Source organism: Arvicanthis niloticus, chromosome 19 (genome assembly GCF_011762505.2).
Source record: "Arvicanthis niloticus isolate mArvNil1 chromosome 19, mArvNil1.pat.X, whole genome shotgun sequence".
Classification (NCBI taxonomy): domain Eukaryota; kingdom Metazoa; phylum Chordata; class Mammalia; order Rodentia; family Muridae; genus Arvicanthis; species Arvicanthis niloticus.
In genome coordinates, this window is record NC_047676.1 from 26,447,284 (window position 1) to 26,473,160 (window position 25,877).

Sequence of the window (25,877 nt, forward strand, 5' to 3'; positions counted from 1 at the left end):
GACAAATGACTTTTAAAACACAACCGCCTCAAATTTTTTAATGGTTAATATGTGAAATAGTATTTTTCTTTTGAATGTTATGTTTTGAGTGTTATATTTTATTGTAGTGCTAGAAATTGAATTTAACGCTTCCCACATGCTAGGCAAACATTCTATCATGAAGCTATACTCCAAGCCTATAATTTACTTTAGGTGAGAACTTGAGACTGTCTTCTTCAGAAATCCCTTTGAGAGCTCTCTTAGATCGGTGTGTTACGGGCAGAGCAGTTGGCTTCTTGACCAGACAGAGACCAGACTTACTACGAATGGATGGATGAACATCAGATGTGAAACAGCACTAGGTGTGTTGGTTTATGGATGTGGTGATCCATGTGACAAAACTAAAAGCATATAACTCAAGCAAGCACAGACATCTGCAGCTAAGCATCTGAACACTCAATACTAAGTAGTTTGGATAAACTGGACAAAGACATCAGGTACATCTACATAAAGTTCAAAGGAGGGGGTTATGTAAATAAAGAATACCAACTGATTTCATAGTTGTCTAAAATGATGGACAAAGTCAGAATATGTCAAACAGACTATTTTACAAAGGTACAGTGAACAGAACCAGAAAATGGAGGTAAAACATAAACCAAGATTATTGCCAATTCCCTCTCACTGTAGTGAGATTAGCACTACTGCTGACCACACTGGAGAAGCACATAGGGGCAGCCACCCGGGAGTAGTTAGGCTTTCCGAGGGACAAGCTTGTCCATTCCTATGGCCAATGTAGGGAGCCACAGGGTTAGGGTTAGGGGTTAGGGTTAGGGTTAGGGTTAGGGTTAGGGTTAGGGTTAGGGTTAGGGTTAGGGTTAGGGTTAGGGATTGATTTCAGTTTGAGAAATCAGATTCAGTATTTTGTATTTGGACACATGCAACAGAGGGAAGCATTCCAGAATAATTACAGAGATATCCTTTAAAAACAATTATGCACTGATGAGTTTGATGGTAAACCTCTTTAACCCCAGCACTGAGGATGCAGAAGCAGATGGATCTCTGTGAACTAGAGACCAGGCTAGTCTCCCTAGTTCTAATGAACTTCAGAAATCCTTAAACTAATGATGAGGCCATGAAAATGATGATAATCATTTGTTGGGCTCCTGTTGTGTGTGTGTGTGTGTGTGTGTGTGTGTGTGTGTGTGTATAATATATACTGTATATATAAAAGTAGACTTGACATTTATGCTTTTCATTTCAATGTCTTCAAATTGTCAAGAGACTTGTTACTGCTGCTCAGTTCTTACTACAAACAAACACACTATCTCTCTTTAGATTATTCATTACCAATCAAGGTTACATTAAGTTTATATTTTCATATTTTCTAAATAACTGATGTCTTGTCCATTTAGCATAAAAAATATAGGTCTTGCTCAGACAGCAATTGTCTCCACACTTTCTTTTACTGTTACTGTGGACCTTTATTCAGTGATCCTCTGGTTGTGGGTTGTTTTTTGTTTGTTTGTTTGTTTTGTTTTGTTTTTTTGAGACAGGGTTTCTCTGTGTAGCCCTGGCTGTCCTGGAACTCACTCTGTAGACCAGGCTAGCCTCGAACTCAGAAATCTTCCTGCCTCTGCCTCCCAAGTGCTGGGATTAAAGGCATGCGCCACCATCGCCTGGCCTCTCGTTGTGTCTTAACTATAGAAGTCCTTCTGTTACAGTTCTAGGGCTATGGCTATACAGTGTCCTCAGGAGCAGTCTTCTTAGGGGCACTCAGGTTCTGCCAGCTACTAATCAGCTACTGCCAGTAGAGGATGGAAAGGCGTATAAACTCAATAAGATTCGAAGAGAAGTTCAGGCTTGGGGATACTCCTTCACAAAGCCCTGGACTTGAATCATTATGATACGAATTTTATTCCCAACTCAAAGTACTGAGTTTTGTCTTCACAGAGCAGGCTGTTGAAAGGATTGTGTGACTGTAAGCATTAAAGCACTAACTTCTTACAGAGAGTGATTACTATTGAACATCACTACTCCAAAAGACTTCTAATTCATCTTGGCCAATTAAATGCTATGGCATGATCAATATTGTTAGTGGAAAATCTTCTGTATGGATCAAAACAGAATGCCATTTTAATCATGAGACATTAATTCAAGCAGTCACAAAAATAAATAAATAAATAAAGGTGACTTCTGGCCCTCTTGCTGCCAGTTTAACCTAATCAGCAAGCTCAGATGACTGAGTGAATTTACTGAGCCAAATTTTGCACTTTCAATTCAGCAGAAATGCAATCACTCACTATGTTTTGGCAATGTTCCTAAGAGTGATTGTTATACAAAAAATAAATAAGCTTGTTTTTATAGATGGACTTATCTTCACACTGCGTGATTCATCTGCTCTCCCGAAAACGCCCAGGTAATGAAGTGTAATCATTGAATCAAAGATTGCACTTTTGATCCTGCTAAAACAGTATGGCTCAACATTTGGGGAAAATAATCTTAAGAAGTGATCATTAGAAGTAGAAATGTCAAACTTGAAATGAAGGATAGAAACAAGATGAGGAAACATTTTGATGCATTTTATGTGGGTTGGGGGAAGATAGCAATTATTCAGATGAGAGCATAAATCACAAGCAGTGGAGAAACCATTAGGTTAAAGGTCTGATGCTTTGATCCCAGATAACCGGTTAGTTCATCAGCATATTCAATCCCAGCGATAAAAGCCAATCAGCCCAAAGCATATCAAAGCTTTGTCTACTTTAATGACTCTCATTTATTTAGTACCTACAGCCATCTAAGCAAACAGTAGGAACATGAGAATTGCTTATAAATCTATGAAAATCCAAGTTGAATCAACGCTTTTTATTTTAATTCAAGTTATTTGACCTACCAGCATTACACTCATGCAGACACACATACATACTTACATACATGTATACTGTATACACATACAATATACATATTTGCATATACTGCATACAAGTCCAATTCTATATTTGTATGTAGTGTACAGTGGTGGCAGGTGAGGTTGAGGGGATGAAAACTGGATACCTGTTACACCAATGGAGCTGTTCTGGTATGTTAGTCCTAGAGGTCCATAAAACCAGCAGCCCCAATAGTTCCAACACAACACAAGATATGCAGACCATAGATATTGATGTACTTTGTCATTAGTTATATAATAAAATGTCTCAGTTGCACCATTAATCAATTGTCTCACCCTCATTCAGCAAGAACTGAGGGTAAGGAAAAATGATAGCTATTGAGATGCTTTGGAGACTCAAAGTTGGCAAATCTCTATAGCACTTTTCTTTCCACAGCGTTGATTATAATCGTCCTAACAGCCAACTGTGAGATTCTTGCATCTGTGACTCATCAGTCTCAGCACATTGGAATTTGAAGAATCTAATAATAATATAAAAGTTAGATTAGCTATTTTCTTTTTTACTCCCTTGCCTCAAATACCCTTAAGTTAGGCAAATCTTTCTTTTTTCATTCCTTGGTCAACATTGAAGCCTAACATGAAATAGGCTGTCACACTGCTCTGAGCAGTCAGTCTCCTTGGATGTGGGCTCCCAGGAGAAAACTGGTGACAGCTTGGCCTAGCATGTGGCACATGGCTCTGGCCAAGACCTCTGAGCAAATGCAGTACTGCTTAGGAATGTTACTATACACTAGATGGAAAGGAAAAGTTGAATTTAGAGAAGGATATTAAATTAAGAGCAAAAAAGTGGGGTAAATACATCCATATAGATAATAATCTCAAAAGAAAGGAATAGAGTCAAAAATGATATAAATGTTTTCAAAGGCACATAAATACTGAATAAATAAGTAAACACATGATTTTGATCTCAGTATTTGGGAGGCAAAGGCAGAGAAGATAGGTTCCTGTAAGTTTAAGGCTATCCTGATCTACAGAGCAAAGACAGCCCAGGCTACACAAAGAAATTCCGTCTCAATAAGTAATAATAAATACATGTCATTGTAGAGAATATTTGCATTCCACACAATCATGCTTTAGATTATCAAGTGAAAATGTTTATATGTTCAATGGTAATGACAGTATTATACATCCTCTTTGAGAGAGGTCAAAAGGGAGCAGACCCAGATAGAAAAGGGGCTGCTAGATTGGATCCGTCTATACTTTTAATGACTTCAAACTACTGGACAAAGAGTATGTTATGTTGGAAGAGAGGGTTTATATTTATGTCAACAGAAAAGGAGTAAAGTTTTTTTTTTATTCCATCTCAAATTATAGAAATCAGATTTGATAAAGGGGGACCTCCTGAAGATCTGGGTTACAGACAGGAAACACAAGACCAAAACAGGTAACAAAACAGGTGATCGATTGTTGGGAACAGCTCTGAAACTGGCTGAGACATGGAAATGTCTCCAGCCAAAACTTCAACTTGCATGAACAATAAATCTGTTGGCTACAGAAACCCCTCACAACTTATTATTGTAGGGCACCTTTTCCAATGGGATGGATGGAGATTTATTGCGGTTTGATTATATGATCAAACTAACTTCTACAGGTGGGATTTTTGTTCCCTGGGCTTGTAGTCTGAGACAGAGACCATGAGGAGTAGGAGAGAAGAGAATAGGGAAGGACACCATGGGTGGGTAGATTGTGAGACCATGGCATTAATTTCTGAGGAAGGCATTCTTACTATCTTGTCTTTTTAAAATTGTTCTCTTCCATATGGAATGACCTTTAAAACTGCCTTTCTTTTTCTTTCCTTTACAGAAAGATCTATTATACTTAAACTCCTCAGCTTCTTCCATGGAAAGCTCCTTTGAAGTTAGTCTCATCCCACCATTTGGAATATCTACTGAGAGTCTAAATTGTTCCATATCCTAGTTATTTACTGCAAGCCAGCCCTCATGTTTGAAGAATGTCATGTTCATCTCCCACAGGGAAGACTGGACATACCCAGACTTCAAAATTTAGTAGTCAGCTTGAGCCAGTCAGGGTTACTGTCTTCTACAACTGAGAAATGCTATTGTTCTCTCTGTTGACCTTTGTAGGGCTTCTGAGAAACTCCAGATTCAAGGCGCACATTTAAGGTGCCTTACCTGCATTAAACACTGGGAACCAGCGGTAGAATTGGTTTTTGTAGGGGACTGTGTCAAATTCACTGCACTGCATCTGCCGGAATGTCGGAGTGTCTGAGCGACAGGGGTGGACATTGCATAAGCGATAGCGTTTTCTTTCTCCGGTGCAGTATTTCCCTCCAAACTTTGGTCTATAGATGAAAGAGACAAACTGTTCTTTACATTTCCCAAGAAGCCAACACTTTTCTTGTAAAATCCCTTGCCACCTAGCCATGACTGTTCCTTATCAAAACATGCCTGGTTTTGACCTAAAGAAACTGATAAATACTTCCAATTTCATAACTGTTTGAGGGTGTGTATGTTTCTCACCAGCCTTTTGGTGCTAAGCTCCCTGTTTTAACATATACATGAATATGCCTGCTTTAATTAAATATATATCTGTTTAAGATGATTTATATTTTAATAGAAATATGGGTTATTAAATTTTATGTGAATTGTTATAGAATTCTAGAATACTGTATAATTATAGAATTATCATGGTACATATCTGTTTCCAATGACAAAATCACCAGGAAAAATATATGAGGAAAATAGAAAAATGTTATTTTTCCATGTATTCCTTCTCTGATTCTTCTTGGCAAATAACAATGGCCAGGTTGCAGAACCATTCATACTTGGCCAGTCTTGGATCTGGTTACCAGTTGTTTGCATTTGTTTGTTTTTGAGAAACGATCTTGTTATTTAGTCCTGGCTAACCTAGAACTTGCTAGGTTGATCAGGCTGGTCTCAATCTTATAGAGATCTCTCTGCCTTCACTTTCTGAATGCTAAGATGAAAGGCATGCACTACCATGTTCAACCTCTCCAGTTGCATTTTTATATGTGTTTTTCTCTTTCTCCAGTACACAGCTACAAAACCAGTCTGACCATTATCTTCATTCTTATGTTCCCTTTGCCAATTTAAAAATAATTCAACCCCCTGTGCACAATGTATACTATTAGAATATCTTACATATATTAGTTTCTTGTTTAAAGATTTTTTTTCAGTGACACTCAGTGGCTAAAAAATGTCAATCAAATCTAAGGTCTTGTGATTGGCACTCCAGGCTTTCATGATCCTGTCATAATTGAGTCTATCAAGCCTTGCATATTTTCCTTTATGTACTTATTTCCTAGTGTTTTCCTAGTTTTCTGCATGAACTTCCTTATTCTTAAGTCTTTCCATGTCCACCACTGCCTATTCTTTGAGGACCAAATAAATGCCACCTCCATCATAAATCCCCTCTAGATGCCAACCACAAGTGATCTCCTTCTCCTCTTAAAAGACACTTCATGGTCTAACTGTATTTACTGGCCTTTTTCTGAAGGTAGTTCTTCAATGACTAAGTCCAAGTTCTAATTTTTTCATAGAGCCTCTGTAGTTCTATGAGTACAGCAACATCTTAAGTCATAGAGACATAAATTAATGTGAGGATATGAGAATCTCTCACTCAGTATCATGTATATGAGAAAGTAGTATATCAGATCTGCTCTCAGAGAAGCAGAGGGTAGCTAATACATCTCATGAAGGCTCTCAAGTGACTTACTATACCTTCTTACTTGCACCTTGCTGTACCCCAGAGAGAACTATGACTATCACTACCACTGCAGTGTAGCATGATGGGTCCAAAGACTTCATCTTGCATCAACTTGACTTTCTAGTAGTTAGACTAATCTAAGCAAGTTATATTATTTTTCTGAGCCCAGTTGTTTGTTATTGGGATTGTAGAATGAGTATGCCAATCATTTTACAATAATTTTCAAGGCTCAATGAGATAATGCATATAAATATTTAAGAAAGTAATAGTTAGTGCATGGTAAGAACTGATGACACAATAGAATCTTTAGGGATTATGAATACAAACCAACCAACACTGAAATACAACAATGTTCTTAACTGCAGAAAGAGGAAGAAAGCATCAGTACAAAGTCAACCCAAGTCTTATGCTCCCTTAAATTTTACAATTTTGTTAATCTATTAAACATGAGTTTTGATTGTGAACCTAGCCTAGCCATCTCTCCAGCCCTTAACTGGACTACACAGAAGTGCAAAATTTTAAGATAGCAACTGAGTAGGTGTGTCTATGAGTATAACAAGGTTTTGGATAAGGAAGAATACTCCATGGAAGTAAAGTTGACCAGAAAGAGTCCTTATAAGGGATAGACCTGGAGAACAGTCTCAGAGAAAAGGCTGAGGATAGGATACATGAGCAGGACAGATGCAACCATGTGCTGGAAGCAAGAAGTGCATTTCCCAGCTAATAATGGCAAAGCCAAGGTTTGAACCATGTGTTCTAATCTACTGCCTGAGTTCTTTTTTAAAAATTTTTTAAAATTTTACTTTATTTTATTTTATATTTTATTTACATTTAAGATGCCATCCCCTTTCCCCATTTCCCCTCCCTAGAAAACCCCTGTCCCATGCCCCCATTTCCTTTTTGCTTTTATACAATTTTTTAAAAATATTAATCAAAGGATTTATAAGTTTGGTAATGCTCAATCAGAAGTGTAACCCAATACCCAACCTAGATATAAAAACTATCTTTGACTGGTGGAGACATGTGAACATCTGCCTCCATGCCCCTCTCTCTTTCTCTCTCTCATCACCTAGCTTCTCCTCTCCTTCATCTTCCCTCCTTACTCCATCTCTTCCTCTCAGTACTCCTTCCCACTTAGCTCCTCCTACATATCACTCTTCCTGTTAAAGTAAAACTTTTCTCTCAAAATACAATTAGAGCATACTTATTCCTAATTGTACCAGTGAGGTACAAGATAGTCCTAATACCCAGTCCACCATTCTGTTGACTAACCAGAACCTCTGTCATCTCTCCTAACTAAAACACTTACTTTTGATCCTGGCTTTTTTTTTTTTTTTTTTTTTTTTTTTTTTTTTTTTTTTTTTTTTTTGGCTTTAGAATGAATGTCAGCTGAAAACCATCTACTCAGATCTTTTCTCTCAAAGTAAATAGCCAGGATTGGCTATGAGACTATAGGTCTTCAACCCCGTCAGAAATCCAGAATGACTGAGTTAACTGAAGTTAGGGGAAGCACTAAACATAGCTTCTAAAACTTAGCCAATTTATAGAGACTGCTGAACACCTGAAAAGCCCCTATACTACGGAACGTTGGAGCATCAAATCTTCAGCCTTCTGGCCCAGAGTCATCTGACAGACCTTAGTGATGCAGGATTATTAAGGGCTGATTACTCTGTCTAGGCAGATATAATCAGTCGACTATTCTGCATGTGTGTCCTTTTCTGGACAGTAATTTGTCTGTAGATGGAAAGAGGCAATTCTTGCCTAGTGTACTGCCTGAGTTCTTATTCATGTTCTGTGTCAACTAATTTGCAACCCTGAGAGACAATCCCACCAGTCTAGTTGTGTTCTTTGATATTTGTGAGACTTACTTTACCCCATTCCCCATTTTTCTTAGTGCAACTTGAGAGCTCAGGGCAGCTGACATAGATGCTCTTCATTTGTCTCTCCCATGTAGGAAGAACTAGGAATTGCCCTTAACTTCTGAATGCCAGTCTACATTCAATGACAGAGGTTCTATGATTTGGCACCTGCCCATCTCATTTTCTGCAAACAAATATTACCAGGAGACTCATCTGAGCCAAGATGTGCCAGTGTCTCACTATCCCTATAGTTGGTCTCATGTGACCAATGTCAATGATAAGGTCAGGAAAAGTACCCAGAGAAGAATACATTTAAAAAAAACCACAATTGCATATGAAGTGTGACTGAAGAAAGATACAGTCTTCAGCATAGGTGGGTGTAGTTGGCTCACACACTGATCTGACTTTGTGACTGGAATCACAGAGATCTTTATACAACACATTACCATTAACTGTGGTCTCAATAAAATCAAGAAAATGAGTTATGGAATTAGATGTCATCACTCACTCAAGGGGACTGAGAAATTGCAGCTTTGGAGATGGTCTTTCTGTCCTCTAATGTTGAGCTAGTGAATTATTCTTCAGTTCCTCAGAGAGACTGTCCCTTCTCTGAAGACTATAGGCTATTAAACATCTTTCCAAGCTTAGGGAGTGGTGTCTGAATGCATGCCACAAGTCTCAGCACATACTGCCTATATTTCCCAATCTCTAAAAGCATACTTCTGTCCAAATTGATAAGTATCTTCTCTATAAATAAAGTACTGTGTAAGACATTTCTGTTGTTGAATTTTTTTAAATAATGGAGTTTCATCAAAGGGCAGAATTTTAAAACAATAACATCATCCTTCCTCAAACAAATACTTACATGTGTAAGTGATGGTATCTATAAGTAGTGTTTATTTATGAGTAGTATTACTTATAAATAGTGTTTATTTATAATTTATAATATAATAGGTACTGTATTAAGCTACAGATATTTTTAAAATTCTCAGGAAAAAACAAAATTTATACATAGCAAATTGTATGCATATATGACACATGTACATATATAATTTACATATAACATTTTGCTTATTAGTAAAAGAAGAAGGTTACAATTTGAAACTTAGATACTGAAAGGCCTTGTAACCACTTTTTATCACTTGCATTTAAAAATGTGGACATATGGAACCCTAAGATTAGATTCATAAATATGTGTTACTTGAACATTAATGATAATGTATTCCAAAAATCATGCTTGGCCATTTTACTAATTATAAAAGGGATGAATAGTTTTATGTAATGTATATTCATTGTGATTGAGATCTAGGTATAATCATATCAACTGAGTTTTACTAATTTACTTCTTACTGAGAGAGCACAGTTATCTGGAAGGATTTAATTGCATAAGCTCCTGGAGAATTTCACATAGAATGCTTCAAAGAAATTTGCTTCTACATTTAAAAAATGTTTGCTTTGTTCTAACCAAATGATGGAGAAAACTTTCCTAGCTGTTATTAAGACTCCAACGCCAAGTTAAAACATATTGAAAGAGAAGTATGTTTTTTTACCCTGTGTGAATTTTCTGGGTCTTTTTGTCTTAGCAAATTGATCAAGTTTTCCTCATGAACCTCAAAGAATGGTGTCATGCCATTCAAGAATAGTGCCCTAGCACTTAGAAATGAGAAGAAAACAAGTACTCATGCCAGGCCTTACTCCGGGTTGTTGCAGAGCCTCTCTGCGCTCTGAGCTCCTGCCCCACATGTCCTGGAACAGTGTGACCAGGATGACCAGCGTCCCCAGCCTCCAGGGATGCTCTCTGGTTTCTTCCCCACTGTGATACACTTTCCAGCCATACACCACTGCAAAGAGATATGACAGGGAGGATGTGTGTCAGGAAGACTCCATAGCAAGATGTGCCAAAGACTTTCGAAGTCTAAACCCAATTCTTTCCAAGCCAGAAGACTTTCTACAGCAGTATATCAGGGGCCACCCAGAAAAGAGTTTAGAGAGCCTCTTCAGATAAATTAAGTTTCTAGAATCAGATTTATCAGGCACTATAAACTAAGTGACAGATGGTGCCAAACTCCTAAACTACAGACTCACAATAACAAAATCCACTTAGTGGGTCAACATGAGTCAGCATGCCCTCTGGCAGTCTGGAGGAGATCTAACGTCTATGATTTTTTTGCTTAGAAAAATAGAACTTTAAAATATTCAGTTATGCCAGCCAGCAAGAAGGGGAAGGTGGGCCTGATGCTTTACAGGTCAAGTCCTTTCTCATGGACTGAGCACAGTTCTGAGTCCTTTCTCATCGTCCCAGCAATGCTTGGAAAGGAGCAGCACATGTGAGATTGTTTCCAGTGTCTGGTCTGATTTTGTGAGTGCCATTGGATGCTCCTCACATCCTCCAGAACCTTCTTCCCACTTCTTTCCAAGAACTCCAGGCCAACTACCCTCCCACCTTTCTTCCTCAGACCAACAACACATCACCTTCTTCTCACCACAGCGAGTCCCATCTGCAGCAGCATCCAGCTTAGAGCGACAGAAGCCTTTCACTGAGCACCACAGTGTCTGGCAAACATTCTGGAAAACAAAGGAGGGCTTGTGTTGAGTTGTATTTTCAAATCCTGTGTGGAAGTGTATCTGAAAAAGGCCCAGTAAGTTAGAAGATAAAAAGATAGCACACACCCAAGATTTGACCAATAGGATTTCAGGAAGTTAAAAAGTTTCTCCACAGCAAAAGAAACTATGAGTAAAGTGAAGAAGGGACATTCAGAATGAAAGAAAAATTTTGCCAGCTATACTTCAAACTGGTAGTTCATATCTATCTGTTATCTTTTTATTATCTCTCTATCTATATTCATCCGTCAATCATCTACCATATATAAAGTACTGTAGAGTAGACTGGGTCCAGATTATAAAAGAATATGATATAAGGAGTTAAGATTGCATCTAATGGATAGCAGTGATTATAAGAACAGTATAGTAGCATGGTTATATTTTTGCCTTTAAAGTAATAAGAATAGCAATTTGAATAATAGATAGGCTGGAGGTAGTTAGGATATCAAGAGAAGGTAAGCAGAGTAAACACAGGGGTGGTAATGAAGAAGGCAGGACAGAGATGTTAGTTACTGAAGAGCACAGTGCCAAAACTTGACTTATCGACTAGATATTGGAAATAAGGAGAAGAGTGACTGAAGATGAATCTTCTTCCTACCTGGTGATCTAATGATACTCTTCAACCAAGTGGGAAATACAGAAAAAGGGGCAATTTTAGGGATTAAATTGGCTGCTACGGAGTTTATAGGTGTTAAATACTACGTACTCTGTAAATCACCATGGAACTGCCTCCAAGTCGTATAGAATTTGTGGCTTTACACAACCCAAAGAAAGTTGGGTCAAAGGTTTGCATAAATATGAGTAATTTAAAATAAAGCTTTCAGCTCTGGGCCTGATCCTCCAGTTTACAAGTGTTTTCTGTGCTTCCTTCAGCATACTGCAGATCTCAGGCCCTGCACAGACCCACTGAAGGCACCACGAAATCCAACACTTACTTCCACTTCCTGGCAGAATGTAGCATTTGGGCCATATTGGAGTTGGCACTGGTGACGAACATCATAAATTACTCCAGGGGCAATGACGTTGGACTTCAAGCCTTTCTTTCTGGGGATATCATCAAGACAGAACCCCCTGCCTCGGCTGCAAACAAGTTAACCAAAACCAGATCAGTGGTATATAATTCTCTCCCATCATCCAATAGACATTTTCATCATAATAATTTATTCTTCATCCTTCCAGACAGTCTGTTCTTATAAACAAGAGAACCCTCTGGACCTTGGAAGAAAGTTAATAAAAGGAAATGCAAATCATATCCAACATAAAAAAAGTTTAGTTGTTATCTAGGAAATACAAATAGTAGGTGTCCTAGTTAGGTTTCTATTGCTGTGATAAAGACCATGACCAAAAGCAGCTTGGGAAGGAATGGTCATATTGCTTCTTATACTTCCATGTAACAGGCAATCACTGAGGGAAGTCAAGGCAGAAACCAGGAAGCAGAGACTGAAGTAGAAGCCATGGAGAAATACTTGTTACTGGTTTGCTCCTTATGGCTTGCTCTGCTTGCTTTCTTACAAAACTCAGGACATAGGTCAGTAGTCAAGAAAACATACTACAGTCTTGCCTAAAGGTAATCTGGTGGAGGCACATTCTCAGTCCAGGTTTTTCTTTCCACATAAATCTGGTTTGTGTCAAGGTGATAAAAACAAAAACAAAAACAAAACACAGGACAGTGGGGAAACAGACAATCATGATAATATTGTTAACAGGTTTGACTGAACTTTTCTGACCTGTCAGTCTCCAAGAACCTAATCTACAGTTGTGGTGGTTTGAATATACTTGGCCCAGTAAGGGGCACTATTATGAGGTGTGGCCTTGTTGTAGGAAGTGTCTCGTTGTGGGCATAGGCTTTAAGACCTTTATCCTAGCTGCCTGGAAGCTAGTCTTCTGTTAGCTTTTGGAACAAGATGAAGAACTCTCGGCTCCTCCCACATCGTGCCTGCCTGGACACTGCAATGCTCCTGCCTTGATGGTAATACATTAAACCTCTGAACCTGTAAGCCAGCTCCAGTTAAATGTTGTCCTTTATAAAAGTTGTCTTGGTCACGGTGTTTGTCCACAGAAGTAAAACCCTGACTGAGACAACTGTATACAAAAAAGCATTTGCCTGTGGATAGAAAGAGTTGTCAGAAAGCAGAGGGGCATCCATTCCAGAAAAGAAACTGAGTCTTTTCCAGGCATTAATTTCTCTGTGGAAAACTCATTGAAACTTCTGACTTAGAGACTCAAGTGAGGCTATCATGAAAGAGACTACACTTACTCCAAGAAGCGAGTGATGTACTCCTTGCTGCATTTCGACCATGTCAGTGGAGTTGGATCATACTGAATTTGTTGGGACATGATGTATGGATGCCTGCCCATAGGCTCACAGTCATTTTCCTTTCCATCATGCTGGATGCCAAAGCTGTCCCAAAACACAAGAACAGAAGCAGACAGGCATTAAACAGAAGAACCACAGGTTCGCCTAAGTGATGAAAAGAACAGGAAGCCTCTTTTGTTCCAAAGAAGCTGTTTACAAAATGAGACTTAGAAGTTGGAAGGACATAGCTAATTTTGGACTCAGAAGTTCAAGGAAGATGAAAGATATGCCCATAATCTCAGCTACATAGCCACAAAAGCCATATGGAGAATTAAAAGTAAACTTGTATTTGGCAGAAAGCCGAAAGCTCTCAGTCTGGCTCCTTATATTTTGAAGTCAGAAGGGTAAAGCAAACCCCAGTACACTCGCCTTCTCTACTGAAGCCATCCCAGAATCAACAAATCCAGTTTTCCTTCTGCCTTTCATCCAAGAGGAAGCAGGAAAGCAGTCTCAAGGAGACTTTGGCCCAGGCTCAGGCATGGAAGAATGAATTTCTTTATTCCATTTTAACAAATTTCCAAGGCCAACCCAGTAGGGAGACCTCTCAGCTCAGTGGTTGATCAGAGATTTTGAAGGTAGAGAATCTGAACTGAACTTGAGCTCTGAAGTTAGATGACATTTGAGTTGCTGCAACTTGCCCCAATTTTTTTTTTTTCTCCTAGAAAATTGGTAGTCATCAAAATGCTAGGATCTGAATGAAGAAAGATTTGAAAGCCATTTAGCAAGGCCTGGTCTATAAGAATTCATAAGGTTCATTTAAGATTCGTAAGTGACAGAACCTTAACCTTTAAAAATAATTTTCCTAGGTCTGAGAATATGTTTCAGTAAAGCAAACTTAGCAAACTCAAGCATGAAGACATGAGTTCTATCCCCACCCCTAGAAACAATGTAAAAAGCCAGAGTCTATGGTCCCAGTGCTGGGAAAGACTACTGGTGTTTACTGGTCAACCAGGCTGGCCTGCAAGTTGAGCTCCAGACCAGTGAGAGATCCTGTCTTAAAAATATAAAATGGAGAACAAATGAAGAAGACGTAGTTAACCCAATGTTAATCTCTGGCTTCTATACACATGTGCATAAGTGCACACACATACATTTACATACACACATTTGCACACATGCGTGCACACACATGTGTACACATGCAAATAATAGTTTTCCAGCTTAATGTCCTTCTTTTAAAGAATAATTTTATAGGTTAAAATAATATATCTTGTTGTCTTGAATGGATATCTGTGTGTTTTGAACTCATTTATTTGTCTGTTCCCTGGTCTCCTACTGTTATGGCTGACCAGGAAGGCAGCTCCAAAGGACCATAATACGAACTGCCTGCAATGCCAGAGGGTACCTAGGAAATAAATTGACCCAGAGTTATTTGTTTACAACCAATGTCCTCAGGATTATCCCAAGACACCTTCTTCGATATTTACAAAATTCTATTCTCATGAAAGTCTGGTCATGAAACCCTTAGAGCCTAGAGATAATTGGCTTAGATTTCTGATCTGAAGCCCATGTGACTGAAGACCTCACACTTAACTTTAATAGAATACGATCAGTACTAGCAACTCATGCACAGAATAGGCTTTGGGGGATTTAGAGGTTTTCTTATTTTATGTATTATAGTATTAAAAATGTACCTCCAAGCTTAAATCATATTCTACGAATATAAAACTCACAAAGGAGCCACAGAATTAGTCGGCAAAGCTTTCAGCACCCATTTACAAAGAAAGTGATACCGAATAAAAGCTTTCTATACAGGCTTTCCCAGGCTGCTGCCCATCAGTCCCACCCCAGCTCTTGAAGAGCTTGCTGTACAGGCCATGTACCCAGTAGCTAAAGCACACCCTATACTATGAGAAACTCTCAAAAGTTCACAAAGAAGATAGTTTTGAGCCAGGGTCTTATGCAGTTTGCGCTGGCCCCTAACTTGCTATGTGGCTAAAAATGCCGTTGAACTTGTGGTTCAGGTACCTCTACCTCTAGGTGCTGGGATTCCAGGCATGTGCCAGCATCCTTGGTTCATGCAGTATTAGGGTCAAACTCAGGACTTCATGCTACTAATCAAGTATTCTACCAACTGAACAACACTCCTGTTCCAAATGATAATCTTTTCAGCAGAGGGGATTTTAATGCACAAAACTATGTGCCTGCAGTTTACTTTTTTCATATTTTCTTAGTACTGAGGACTGAATCTAGATTCTTGCACATGGTAGGAAAGCACTCAACCACAGAACTACATCTTAAGCCATTTGTTTTTGAAATAGGATCTTTCTACTGCAGCCCAGTATAATTGGAACTCTCAATCCACTTGCGTCTATGCCCCTGACATTATTGGTTGCTAGCTACTGACATGTTCCTAGTTACTGGTTGTTCTACACTTTAAATGTAGATGTTCTCCAAAATCTCATTTTAGTTTTCCTACATTTTTTTGTGCATTATAGAACTTCCTCTTGATCTCTATTCTTATTTATGAAATGAAAGAGGTGCTATGAAACAAAGCTGGTCTCTGTCTACTATCTCAAAGCTGGCGGAGTAGTCATATGGGAGAAGTAAGTCAATAATACTGAGGAGTGAGAACACATGACATCAGAGTGGCTGAGGGATTAATCTCCAAGAAGCTGTCTTCTAGTCTTTGGGGTAGAGTCCAAACAGTAGTTTAGAGTAGGCACCCTGTGCTTCAGGAGCAATCCCCAGGCTGACCAGGCTAGCCTATTTGGGAAGGTCTTCATTGTTTCAGTTCCTTTAAAGAGGACTGACTAAATTATAGGCTGAAGTAGCATTGGAAGTGCCTGGGTGTAACTGGTACTTTGTGAGGCACATCTACTCTTTAACTCATGTTTCTTCATTTTATGATACAGAAGAACTCACAGAGAACATGAGCCATGAAAGTTAAAATATGAACTTTTTCAAGTCTTTCAGAAAATACTAGTTTTGAACATATGGGGGAAAACATTCTATAAATGAAATACATCACAATCTGGAAGCTGGGGTGATGACATTGAACCAGTATTTGTGTGTGTGTGTGTGTGTGTGTGTGTGTGTGTGTGTGTATGCACATTCAGTATAAGCATGGTGTTTTAATTACTCAAGAGAAAAATAATATTACCGGGCAGTGGTAGTGCACACCTTTAATCCCAGCACTTGAGAGGCAGAGGCAGGCGGATTTCTGAGTTCGAGGCCAGCCTGGTCTATAGAGTGAGTTCCAGGACAGCCAGGGCTACACAGAGAAACCCTGTCTTTAAAAAAACCAGAGAGAGAGAGAGAGAGAGAGAGAGAGAGAGAGAGAGAGAGAGAGAGAGAGAGAAAAGAGATATTTTATGAGTATTCTAATTTAAACACATAAAACCAAATTTCATACAGTACACCTACATATGAGCAAGAACACGCAGCACTTTTCTCTTTCTGGGTCTGAGTTGCCTCTAATGATGATTACTTGCTGTATCTGTTTATCTCTAAATTTCATTTTCTTTGAAGCAGAATAATAATCTGTTTTGTATATGTATATTTTGATTACCTATATAATAGTTCATAGACATTTAGGCTTAATATCCACAAAGTTAAGGAACTAGTAAAAAGTCATGAGGGATTTCAGGAGAAGGAGAATGGAACGGAGCTATAATGGAGGTGGAAAGATAGATTATGGAACAGAAAGGTTAGATGGGATGGGGGTAGGAAGGCAGGGGAGAGGAGGGACTATGAAGAGGGATAACTAACATGAAAAACCTTTGAAATGCTATGTGGAGACTTATTAATGTAGGAACTTCCTAAAATATGTACATGTACATATATGTATACAAAAGGAAATTAAACAGAGTTATTCTATAACAGAGGGATAATGCCTATGCCCACACTACAGACTATTAAATAAAAAGCTCAGTCTGGGTATAGGTTACTTCTTCATGAGTCTTTTAGACTCCACCCAAGTGATAGGCTATTACCACTATTCTAGAATACCTCCCAGAACTGGATGGTAAGACCCTTCTGCTAAAGATGCCGCATATTGGAATTATAGGACATAAAGAAATCAAACTGGTTCTAACCTGAAAGCTTTATTCTTACTAACTAACTTTCATGATGTCAGAAGGTTCTAATTACACATTTGAAAGGATACATTACTGAACAATTGACCTGGCTGTGAGCCCTGCAAGGTACAATAATAACTGGCCTGGCAAGATATGCCCATTGACACCATAGTCATGTGAATGCTATGGGCATAACCAAGACTTTCTGATTGCATTTAAAACCCACTGTATAAGACAGAATTTATACCTGCACTGTTAACTGGGCTGACTAGGGGCATAAGCCCTAGGGGAGAACATAATACTATTTTCTGTTAAAGGAACATGGTGTTAATTTTCATCTAAGTTCTTACCTTTATATCCATAAGCTATCTCCTAACTCTCATTAAAGAAACTTCCTTTTGCAGTAGATGGAATGGTAATTAGTATACAAATCTACAATGGGTCAATATGCATAGGCTAAAAGACTATGGAGTACCATGGAACATCTTTACCACATGCCTTCTCTCTGAAGCTAAGGGACCATTGCAGAAAAGAGAATGGAAAGGTTAGAAGAACCAGAAGTAGTGGATGTCTACAGTGAAACAGTGTTTTTTGGACATGACAGGGCCATTTCACATGTGAACTCTCAGCAGCTCTGACCTCATGCACAATACCTGTGCAACACTAAGCCAACTAAAATATTTGCATGGATTGAGAGAATGGGAGTCAAGAAGACACACCTGTAGCTGAGAAGCCCTTGGCAATAGATGGCTGCTGAGGAAAGGAGAATTGGTATTTAGAAATATGGTCCCTGAAAGGTTCCTTGTGTTCCAGTGATATGGTCCTGCATTCATGCGCATTCAGGCAGCAGTGAGTGGACTCAGTGTGTTTAAAAAAAAAAAGTAGAGCACATTACATTGGGAGGGAAATGTGGGAGGAGGCACACCAATAGGGGAAAAACTGCAGGGGAGACAAAGGGGTGGATTTGATGAAAACACTTTATACGGATGCAAATATAACATCTCAATTTAAAAAAATAATAGAACTAAACTTTAAAAATACAAGCAGGATTAATACAGAGATCCAGAGACAGAGGGAGGAAGAAGAGAAGGAGGAGGAGCAAGAGGAGCAAGAGGAAGAGGAACAAGCAGAAGAAGAGGAAGAGGAGGAGGAGGAGCCAGGGAGCTAAAGATGCTAGTTTTCAAAGAGGGTTTTAAATCTCCTTCTACAATTGTTTCCATGTTTTGGTAACTTGCCTACAGACCTAACCAAAGCAGTATTAAGTGTTAGCTACAGATGACTAGTAAACTCTCAGGTCCTACCAGTCTATCACACTGTTTTTATGTCTTAATTATACATTAAACATAGCCAAAAATGAAACCAGAAAGTTTCTAAAAAACAGTGAGGTACTTTTGTTAATGGACTATACTATACTGATATATATATATATATATATATATATATATATATATATATATTCTCATACACACACACACACATATATATATAATCATATAATAAAATATATGATTTTAGGATAACTTTAGATTCTGGTGATGTCATACAAAACAGTGCAGAAAGATGATCATGTGCTTCACATGCTCTCTCTCAGTGGTCATATCTTGCAAGACAATAATAACATCACAATAATACTACTGATGCCAAATAGAGGCAAAGCAGTACATTTTTATTACCACAGTATCCTTCATGTGGCAATTTTAAAATGAATAATATTTTTATTCTTGAAACTAAAATACTATTACCTTCCCTTTCCTCCCCACAACCTATGTACCCATCATGTTCTTTCTGGATTCTTTTCCTCTAATGGTTGTTATGTATATTCCTAAATATGTAATACAATCTGCTCACTTAATACAGTAATACTGGTATGTACATGATTTCAGGGCTGACCACTGGTATGGGACAATGAATCACCTACTTCTTTCTCTCCTTTCAATTCTGTCTTCCTTTCCTATAATTTTGTTTCTCTGCTCATAGAGTTCTGTTTCTACAATGCTCCATAAATGGAATGACATGCCTGATCTTTCACTAATCACTGTTCTTTAGAGATATGCTGAGGTTGTTTCACAAATTAGTAATTCATTCCTTCTATTGCTAATTGTAGGTATTCATCAGAGTTTCTCAACCATTCATCTTGGTGGGTTCAAATGCCACTAGGTTCATTTCCAATTTGAATTTAAGCTTTTATAAACATTCATGCACAACCTTTTATGTGAGCACAATTATTCATTTTTATTTTCCAGATGAAAACCCAGGAAAATAACTGTTGGGTCCTTTGGTAATTTCAGGCTTAGTTTTAAAAAGCCTGCCCAAGTGTTCTGCAGAATGTTTGATCTATTTCATATTTCTACTGGCAGCAAATAAGACTTCATCTGCATCCTCACTACCATCAGGTGTTATCGTTCATATTTGTTATTTATTATCATTAATATTTATTAGCTATTTTCATAGTAGTGTACTAACACATGGCCATGGATTTAATTTGCATGTCCTTGTAACGAATGACATCAACCACATTATTCTATTGTTTATTTCACATCTCTGTATTCTTTTGGTGAAATGTCAATTCATCTGTTTTGGCCAGTTTCATTTCTCTCTTTTATAAGTAATACCTGTAATTTAATTGTCTCATCACAGACATCAAATTGTCTAGACAATTTGTTTTGACTCAATGAATGAGCTTGGGACAGACTACTTGTTATTCTTTTTTAATTGTTATTTTATTTATTTATTTATTTTTTACTTTGAAATAGCAGGTTTTCATGTGGCATTTTTCATATCTTGTGGGGTTTGGTTAACCCCCACCTTGACCCCTGTCCCTGTCTCTTCTTCTCCAACATATCATTGCACTGCACCCTCAAAACTTCCACCTTCATATTATCCTTTGACTTCCATATCATATTGTTGAATGGTTGAGATTTTGAAAGTTTTTTTTAATATATTCTAGATTTTGTCCCCTTTTTAGAACATACTGCATTATTTTCTTGGGGATTCCAAAGAGAATTACTGAAACCTTAGTAACTTAGTAAGAAAAATCCATTCTCTCAAAGTTCTGAAGCCCAGAAACCTAGAATCAAAGGTAAGGTGACTATGGAATGGGATTAGACTTCCAATCTTGGTGTCCGTTTGCTCTAGGAAGTAGGAATATGATTCCTTCCCAATGTTCGTGCTATATCTCATCATTTTAATGAACTCATATATTTTACTCTTTATACATGCATATATTCCCTGGTATTATCTATTCATAAAACAACCATATTTAAATATGATCATATTTAAATTTTTATTTCATCTACATCTCTCATTAACACAGACTTGCCCCTTTTTTTATGAAAGAAAAGAGAGTGGGATGTTGGGCCATGAATGGGTATCCTGGTTCTTGGGTTGTGGGTTCTGCCATGTCCCCAGAACCCAGGCTCCTGACAGGAGGTCTAATCTCTGCACCCTTCAGTCACCCTGCACCCTTCAGTCACTTAGGACACTGATGGATAAACAAACCTTAGGCCCTAGAGAGATTTACATACTAATGAGTTACCTGAAGGCCAGAGGGTGGAGTCAATTAAGCATTCTTCCCCAGCCCCTCCCCACCTTTTTCCTCCCTATTTAACTCAGGTCCACCCTGGGTTTTGGGGGTGGGGTGCATCCAGATCCATCCACCATCCTTCATGTCAATAAACCCGTTTTAGAAACCCAAAGACTTTCTCATGTGTTGGGGCCATGCGCCATGAGGGGCCATGCGTGGAGAGGCTTTTAGTGAGCAACCAGGCCTAACTTCCAGCTGGAGGAACCCAGAGCTTTCCCAGTCAACTACCCACAGCCTGGCGTGAGGAACTCTCTGCATGCAATTCTCTAGCCATTTTACCCACAAGAGTCAGCTAACCTGGACCCTTGGGGCTTTCAGAGTCTGAAACACCAACCAATGAGCAGACATGGGCTGCACCTAGGTCTCCCTGCACATATGTAGCAGATGTGCAGCTTGGTCTTCATGCGGGTCCCAAATAACTGGAGCAGGACTATCCCAAAAGCAGTTGCCTGTAAGTTGGATGCTTTCCTCTAGCTGGGCTGCCTTGTCTGGCCTCAGTGGAAGAGGAAGTGCCTAGCCTTGCAGTGACTTGAAGTGCCAAGGCAGGGGGATATAGGGAGGGGGCACCTGCTCAGAGGAGAAGGGAAGAAGGATGGGGGCAAGATTATGGGAGAGGGTGACCAGGAGGGGGGCAGTGAGTGGAATGTAAAGTGAATAAGTGAAAAAGAATATTAAATTAAATTTAAAAAATCATGAATGGGAATGGATGCCTCAGTTCTAAGGGACAAATCCATGCTAAGGGCCTGGGGTAAGAGGAATTTCCTGTTATCCATAGTCCTGAACTTCCACTACAGGGCCAGAGTCAGGAGAGTACTTCATAGCTGCCCTGCAGGAATCAAAGTCTCTAGGAATATATGAGGCCTTTGTGGCACCACCCAAATGCTGGATATTGATTGCTTCTTTATATTATCAAGTGAATGAAAGTCCAGGCTTCCTACTTAGACTTTGCCAGCACAAGGAGACATAAGGCCACAGCACCCCTTCCCCATGATACTTGGCTTTAATAAATGAATGACTGTCTAAGAGTTTTCTGTCTCACTATAAAATGCCTTTCAGGGTCCTTTGGAGAAAGAGAATAGGTTTATTGGTATGGAAATTTTGCATCTATTTTCAGGTTGCTGACCTTTTACCCTCAAGTCTAAAATTTGAGAAAAAAAGAACTTACTATGTCATCCTTTGGTCTTTGTGGTTCTAATCCTGGCTTCCATTCCTTAGAATCTTTTGAACAGGTTTTGAATAGAATGCTCAGGGTTTGAAGCATACTTAAAAGGGAAGGAGAAGTGTACTGAGTCCATTTTTTCTTGGCTCTGAGTTTTGTGAATGGTGACACTTGCCTCCTAAGTGACAGATATCACTGGTGCCTTTCAACATGCTTCCTCTCTGCTGACTTCCAAATGGCGGTACTAACACCGGTTTTCTGAGAGCTTTCCTCAAGCCCTCATGAGAATGTCCTGCCTTTTCCTACTATGCTGGCAGTGAGATGAAATACAGCACCCTCCCCCCCAAACAATCTTTGACAAATGAGTTAAGGATATTTTATGTAAAATATTTCATACTTTTGCTCCTTTTGTAGAATAATAACTCTGAAACACAATTATTTTGAGTTTCCCCCATGGAATTAAGGTCCAGGAAAAGCTAAGGTGATTGATCTGTTACAACCTCCTCTCCCTTCACTATTTTTCTCTGTTGGTATTTGCTTTCCAAGAACGTCATCTCAAACCATCATCTCTACCTAGCTCCCCCTCAAGTGTTTTTTTTTTTTTTCTTACAAAGATTTTTTTTTTTTTTTTTTTTTTTTTGAGCATGGCCCTCATTTTCCCTGTAGAATATGAACTACAGAACCATCAGCAATATCAGCGCTGGATATAGAATCCCTGAGATAGTTCAGTTTCCAAATGCGCTGACCGGCTCTGAGTTAGTGTTCCGATTAATCCAAGTTTGAACAATAGCAAACTAATTCAGACAGTACCCAGTTCAGTCTGTTAAGCAGTCCACCATTTCTGCTGAGCAGTGCAGTAAGCATATGAAACCTTCCTCACAGAGGTGACAGACATATGTCTAGCTAGTCATAACCAGTGACTACCTCAGAGCTAGGGTAAAATTGCTGTTGGAAGACTGGCTTACATTTCTCTTCATATGCCATAGTGAACTTGGGAAGACATCGGATCCCTTCTCTAAGCATACATAACAATTGCACTTGCTTCATCTCCTCAGCTTGGCTTCACATTGGATATATGGTTGCTAAGAAGGCTTTAAACAATTACTTCTCAGTTTGACTTTTCTATATTCACTTGCCAGAAGGTGTTATTGATGCCAATGGTCCCACAGGAGGCTTCATGAGCCTCATCCTCCTACATAACAGGATTGAGGAGGCCTGTGTGCTTGTATATGAGAATAACTTTCATTTCTCTAAGACCAGGATCGTTGCTTGGTTTTCCACAATTAGCATTTTGTTGTAGCACCTTCAGATGCCAATCATCATTTAATTACAAGAAGTCATCTATGTTCACAGTCTCTGAATTTTTGACAACCAAAGATATTAAAAGATACTACACTTGTCATTGGGGCTGTGATGTGAGAATTCAATAAATCATAGCATCTAAGAATTTGCCTAGTGCAGCCAACTCATTTAACAGACAGAGTTAAGTGTAGCAAGACAGAACTGTCTGGGGCCATACTACAGATTGGTGGAAAAGTCAGAGCAAGCGTTCACTCTCTCCAATCATTGGCCAATGCTCTGGCCTTGTTGTGCAGGTAAAATTATTTTTGCAAAGTTATATGCTTTATGAGATAATAGTGAGTGAGCCCAGACTGGAGAGGTCTCACCTGATACAATACAGTCTTCAGGTTTTTTTTTTTTTTCCAATTCTCTTTACTAGTGGTACATGGAGGATGCCCAGTGTTTGTTCTCCTTTATAGAGAGGAGATCCCCATTAAAACAGTGTGTGGGTGGGCTACCATGAAGCAGAAGGGATGGTTTATTTATGGAACATTTCACTTTGCATCTCCTGTTAGACAATACTCTTTCATTTGTGGTTAGCACATAACACTGATAAACAAAGCCACGATAAGCTAAGATCTTTCCCTTTGAGAGACTTTGGTGCCTGGCAAACCTAGAATCTTTATCAAGCTTTCATTCAAACATTCTCAAACCAGACTCCATGTGACATAACTAGTCAATATATATATTTGAAGTAACTTGAATGCTCTACTAACTGGTGTGTAACTAACTGGTGGGCTAACAGTAGTATCTAGGTCATATGACTGTTGAGATTCTCCCATAGCACAACGAAAAGTCCAATGGTATAAAGAGGAGCTCAAAACACTAAATATGTATCTTTTTAGTGACATTAATATTGTCATTCCACAGACATGCCAACTATAATCAGATTAAAGAATGCTGTTGCTTTTCTTAACTAGAAACGATATTTTATATGATTTAAAGTCCAGGTAGAATTTCAACTTCTAGTCAGTAAATTCCTTTAGTAGAGTCTCTGTAACTCCCTGCCAGTTACCCTGTAACACCCTACTACTGGCTAGTAAAGCTATTCCTCAAGATGATCACCCAAGAAAAATCTCTTCAACCCTATAATGATACTTTCTTTATTTTTCAGGTCACACTGTAGCTAAATCTCTGACAATCAGATATTTTGCTCATTCCTTTCAGAGATCTCCATCCTCTGGAAACATAGGACATGTTGTTCAGATCCAAAGTTATCTTTTAAAATGTTTTGCTAGAAGCTTCATTTTACATAGAAGAAACTATTAACAATAACCACCATTGCGTAGGGCACACATGCCTGGCTTCCTTTTTTTTCTGCTGTTGTAATAAATGCCCTGACAAAAAACAACTCAAAGAAGAGAGGTTTCACTTTGGCTTACAGTTCAAAGCTCATGACAAGGATATCAACAGAAGGTATTATCAATTATTATTATTATTGTTGTTGTTATTATTATTACTTTACTCATCGCTGTTGCAAGTATGTGAGACTGGCAGCTTGGAGGTAGAAGCATTTAGTTTTAGTCATAGTTTGAAGATCATGGTGAGGAAGGCATGGCGGCAGGAGCATGAGGCTGCTGATCACTTGCATCTGCATCAGTGAAATGGCGATAAATGGATGCTGTTGTTCAGCTCACTTTATCCTTTGTATTGAGTCACAAAGACTATACAGGATGGTGCTGCCCACATTCAGAGTGGGCCTTTGCTCTTGCATTAATCCTCTCTGGAAACATCTCATAGACACTCTGAGATATTTCCATGGTGATTCTAAATCTAGTCATATTGACAAGGAAGATTAACCATTATAGCATGCCATCCCTGAATCATTGACACTTTGCAAACAAACATGCCTGGTATTATAAAATTATATAGGAACTAGAGGTCATTTTGGTGTCCATTATCCCCAAAAGGGTCTTTAACCAATAAAGGGAAGTGATATTAGTAAACTTAAAAATAATTTTGTCTGTTACATATGTGCAGAGGGTTAAGTCTGTCCCATGTATGCTCTGTAGTTGGCTGTTTAATCCCTGTGAACTCCTATGGGCTCAGGTTAGTTGATTCTGTCAGTTTTCTTGTGGTCAATTATATCAAGACAGGTTGATATCCATGGGAAGCCTCCCTTTCTCTGAATAGAAGGGGAAGAGGAGGGGGAGAGAAGGTGAGAGGGTGGACTGGAAGGAAAAGAGGGAGGGGAAGCTTGGATTAGGATATAAAGTAAATAAATAAACTAATTAATAAAAATTTATCATTTCAATATGGACATAGAGACTCATGCCTATAATTATAGCACTTGAGAAGCAGACAAAGAGAACTATAATGAACTGGAGGCCAGCACGAGCTACATAGCTT

At 38.7% G+C, this 25,877-nt stretch overlaps 1 protein-coding gene across 1 annotated transcript in view; it reads right to left on the reverse strand.

Annotated features, from left to right (window-relative positions):
* The window catches only part of Adamts12 (ADAM metallopeptidase with thrombospondin type 1 motif 12), a 268,248-nt gene that overhangs the window by 79,105 nt on the left and 163,266 nt on the right, over window positions 1–25,877 (reverse strand). The window contains exons 8-12 of the mRNA XM_034523235.2: window positions 13,328–13,471; window positions 12,006–12,150; window positions 10,942–11,034; window positions 10,165–10,310; window positions 5,056–5,225 (exon numbers count right to left, since the gene is read on the reverse strand). Coding sequence (XP_034379126.1) covers window positions 5,056–5,225; window positions 10,165–10,310; window positions 10,942–11,034; window positions 12,006–12,150; window positions 13,328–13,471 — 698 coding nt within the window. The remainder of the gene's footprint in view (window positions 1–5,055; window positions 5,226–10,164; window positions 10,311–10,941; window positions 11,035–12,005; window positions 12,151–13,327; window positions 13,472–25,877) is intronic.